General features: G+C 55.8%; 1 protein-coding gene across 1 annotated transcript; it reads right to left on the bottom strand.

The window, feature by feature from the left end:
- Window positions 1–314: 314 nt before the first annotated feature.
- On the bottom strand, window positions 315–1,568 carry RAP2B (RAP2B, member of RAS oncogene family). The gene has a single exon (XM_053390317.1). It carries the CDS (start codon window positions 927–929, stop codon window positions 378–380), a length of 552 nt encoding a protein of 183 aa, XP_053246292.1. The 5' UTR covers window positions 930–1,568; the 3' UTR covers window positions 315–377.
- Between the last annotated feature and the right edge of the window lie 2,252 nt (window positions 1,569–3,820).

The raw sequence follows: 3,820 nt of genomic DNA, 5'->3' as shown, positions 1-3,820 counted from the left end.
CATGTTGGAAGCGCCACACTTCCAACGGGATGTGTGTGTGTGTGTGTGTGTGTGTAAGGGGGAGTGGGTGGGGTATATTTTTTGCACCAGGTGTTAACGAGAGACAATGCATACCCATGACACCGATAACCACCACCAGCAGCAATAGCATAAGAAGCCGTAACCTGGAAGGAATCCGGGTGCAATGCAAAATTGTTTCAAAAGCTGGAATTTCACAGGAGGACAACATTGCTGCCACAGCCACTGTGTGTGTGTGTGTGTGTGTGTGTGTGTGTGTGTGTGTGTGTGTGTTGTAAACCTTTTAATTCAAGGGGAAAAAGGAATTTTTTTTAAAAAAAAACAATAGAAAGCAATACAGTCGTGATGTCCTCCTCCTTTCAGAGGATCACGCAGGAAGAGCAGCATTGATCGTCCCCGTTGGGTTGGGAAGCGTAGTTCATCTGCCGGACGATCTCTGCAAAGAGTTCGTCCACCGAGGCTTTGTTTTTGGCTGAAGTTTCCATGAAGGGGCAGCTCCAGTCTTCGGCCAGGGCTTTGCCTTCCCCGAACGAGACCTCCCTCTCGCCCTCCAGGTCCACTTTGTTGCCCACCAGGATCATGGGCACCTTCTCGTACCTCTTGACCCGGATGATCTGGTCCCTCATGGGCTTGATGTCCTGGAAGCTCTGCTGGTTGACGAGGCTGTAGACCAAGATGAAGCCTTGCCCGTTCTTGATGTACAGGTCCCGCATGGAGGCGAACTGCTCGGTGCCGGCCGTGTCCAGGATCTCCAGCACCGAGGGCGAAGAGTCCACCTCGATCTCCTTGCGGTAAAAGTCCTCGATGGTGGGGTCGTACTTCTCGATGAACGAGCCCGTCACGAACTGCACGGTGAGCGCCGACTTGCCCACCCCGCCCGAGCCCAGCACGACCACTTTGTATTCTCGCATGGCTCTTCGGGCGCCGGCGGCGGCGACGGCAGCGCCGGGCTGCGCGCCTCGGCCGGCCGCCTTCCCTCGCCTCCTCCTGCTGCTGCTGCTGCGCTCTCCGGCTCCCCTCCCACCCTCCGAGAGAAAGAAAGAAAAAGAAAGCAAGCACGGAGGGGAGAGGGAGGCAGGCAGGCAGGCAGGCAGGCGGCTGAGGGGGAAAGCCGCCCCTCGACGGAAACGGAGGCGCCCTTTCCTCTCTTCGCGGGAAGGCACTGGAGGGGCGCAGCGGCGGCGGCGGCCGGGTGAAAAGGGCAAAGGCGCCCGCCTTCCCCCGCGCCCCGGCAGAAGGGGAAGGAGCGGCGGCGGGAGCTCCGAGCCGCTTTCGCAAGGCAAGAGCTGCACCTCAGCAGCACGACGACGACGACGAGGAGGAAGAAGGGAAGCGGCGGCTGCTTCTGCTGCTCGGGGCGGCGCGGAGGCGGCGCGCGCTGGTTCCAGTGGCGTCCCGGCCGCGGGGAGAGCTGCTGGGCGAGGAGGCGCGCGCCGCACGAGCCCCGCCGCGCTGCTTCGGGGCGCCGCTGGCCAGGTCCATCCCTCCTCCTCCTCCTCCTTCTTCTTCCTTCTTTGCTGGCGGCCGGCCCCGCGACGCCCTCCGGTGAATCACTCGCTTCCCTCGGCTGCCGACCCCATTGGGCGCCGGGGCGCTCCCCTTCCAACCACCTGAGAGGAGGAGGAGGAGGAGGAGGAGGAGAGGCAAAGCGGACGGCACATCACGCGCGCACGCCCCGTTCGCTCCGCTTCCTCCGCTCCGGATTGGCTGCAGGCCCGCTGCTCGCCGAGCGGCCCAGGCTCATTGGCCCAGGCGGCGGGCTGCCTCGTGGATGGGGTTCTGGAGGAAGGGGATTGGCCCGGCAGCAGCTGTTTCTTTCTTTCTGGCGCGCCCCGCCTCCTCCCCCGCGCGCTCCTCCTTGTTCTCCTCCTCCTCCTCCTCCTCCGCGCCCTCCCGCGAACGCGAGAAGTTTGGGCGGATAGTGTGGGAAACGGGGATGAGCAGCGTGGGCGGCGCTGGGGGCGGGGAAGGGAAAGAAGAATGGGATGGGGGGGGGGGGAGAAGAAGCAAGCCGGGTCAATGGGAAGCGGAAGCCTCAGTGCACCACGAGAGGAGCCCTTGAGGGCTGCAGGAAGTAGGCTTAGCTGACTCCAAGGAGCAGGTTTGAGCAAGTTGTCGGCAGGGCAGTCCGATTCCTGCCTGAGCCCGGTGGAGTTCAATGGTCCTTACTTCCAGGTAGTGCTCACAGTCTGCAAAAGAGCAGAATCTGTGGCCCTACCGATGGTGTTCAACCTCCATCGCCCCTGAACCCTGGGGCTGTTGGGAGATGGGGCCCAACATCTGCAGCAGTGTTTCCCAAACTTTGGTCTCTGTAGCTGGTTTTGGACTGCAATTCCCATCACCCCTGACTACTGGTTCTGGTAGCTAGGGATGATGGGAGTTGTAGTTCAAAAACAGCTGGTGACCCAAGTTTTGGTGGCACTGAGCTGGAGGGTTAAGCATTCCTTCTGGCTTAGTGATAGAGCATCTGTTTTGCATGCAGAAGGTCGCAGGTTTGGTTCCTGGCATCTCCAAGTAGGTCTAGGAATGTCCCCTGTCTGACACCCTGAACAGCCTCTGCCAGTCAGTGGAGGCAATACTGTAATCCCTGTTGTCTACAACAGAAAAACAATATTTATCCCACAATCCAGCACCATCCACTCCAAGTTTACATTCACCATCCTATGCTCTTTGTACCCTTCACTTGTACACTGAATGTGAATATTATCCATACATAATATTGCTGAAGATGACCATGCATTCTACCCTAGAGTATTGGGCCAAGGAGTATTTACATCATCATCATTATTGATGTCAAGGTCAGATAACTTCCCTTTTGAGATTGTGATAACTTGTAGTGGGAGCAAGATATAAATTTAATAAACCTAAACTTTAGTAATAAAACCATTAAACACTTAGAGCCTAATATTTCCCAAGTGTTGTACATATATTAAAATATAAGCAGTTCCTGCCCATAGACTCACAATATAATGGACATGATAGGAAAGGAAAAAAGAATGTGGAGGGGAGAGGAAAGCAGTTGCTTCTTCACTGGCCAATGGATGGGGCCAGGTTGGTCTCCTTGCCATGATGGGCTTTCCAGGTGGATGGTTGCAGCCTCCAATTTTCCTTGGTGCTCTAGCTGATGGCTGAGGCTAGAGTATACCTCCCTTAATCAGCAATCAGGGTGTCTTGTGTGTATTATTTAGTTAGGAGAGGGAGAACATAGGCAGTTTTCCACTCCGACAAAATAATGCGAAGTTCTCCAAAATATGTATTGGTTTATGGCAGGGGTCTGCAACCCGCGGCTCCGGAGCCGAATGTGGCTCTTTTACACCTTTGCTGCGGCTCCGGGGCGGATACTAGCGAGGGGAGGAGGTGCATTGTGCGCCCCGACACTCCCCACTGTGGCGGGCGCTGTACTGGCTGTGATGTCACATGGGGGCGGTGCGTGCGTTAGTCATGCACCGTCCCGACGTCACCTTCCCGCCCGCCCGCCCGCTACATTGTAAGGGGCATGTACACTGGTCACTGCATTGAAAGGGGGCATGTACGCTGGTCACTGTTTTGAAGGGGAGTGAAGAACACACACCCCCAAAAAAGGTAACTTGTTAATTTAACGTTTATTTCTATGAGGAGAAGTAATTCTGAGGGGTCAAACAAAGAAATAATAAAAAAGTGACAAAAAAGTTATTTTTATAATGACGAGTTTTGCGGCTCCCAGTTTTTTTTTCTTCGGAAACGGGTCCAAGTGGCTCTTTTTGTCTTAAAGGTTGCAGACCCCTAGTTTATGGCAAAGGTTAATGACCTACAGACTCTAGTC

This window comes from Podarcis raffonei, chromosome 5 (assembly GCF_027172205.1).
Source record: "Podarcis raffonei isolate rPodRaf1 chromosome 5, rPodRaf1.pri, whole genome shotgun sequence".
In the NCBI taxonomy this organism is placed as follows: domain Eukaryota; kingdom Metazoa; phylum Chordata; class Lepidosauria; order Squamata; family Lacertidae; genus Podarcis; species Podarcis raffonei.
The sequence above is the reverse complement of the archived record's forward strand: the minus strand, read 5'-3'. Positions and strand labels throughout refer to the sequence as shown.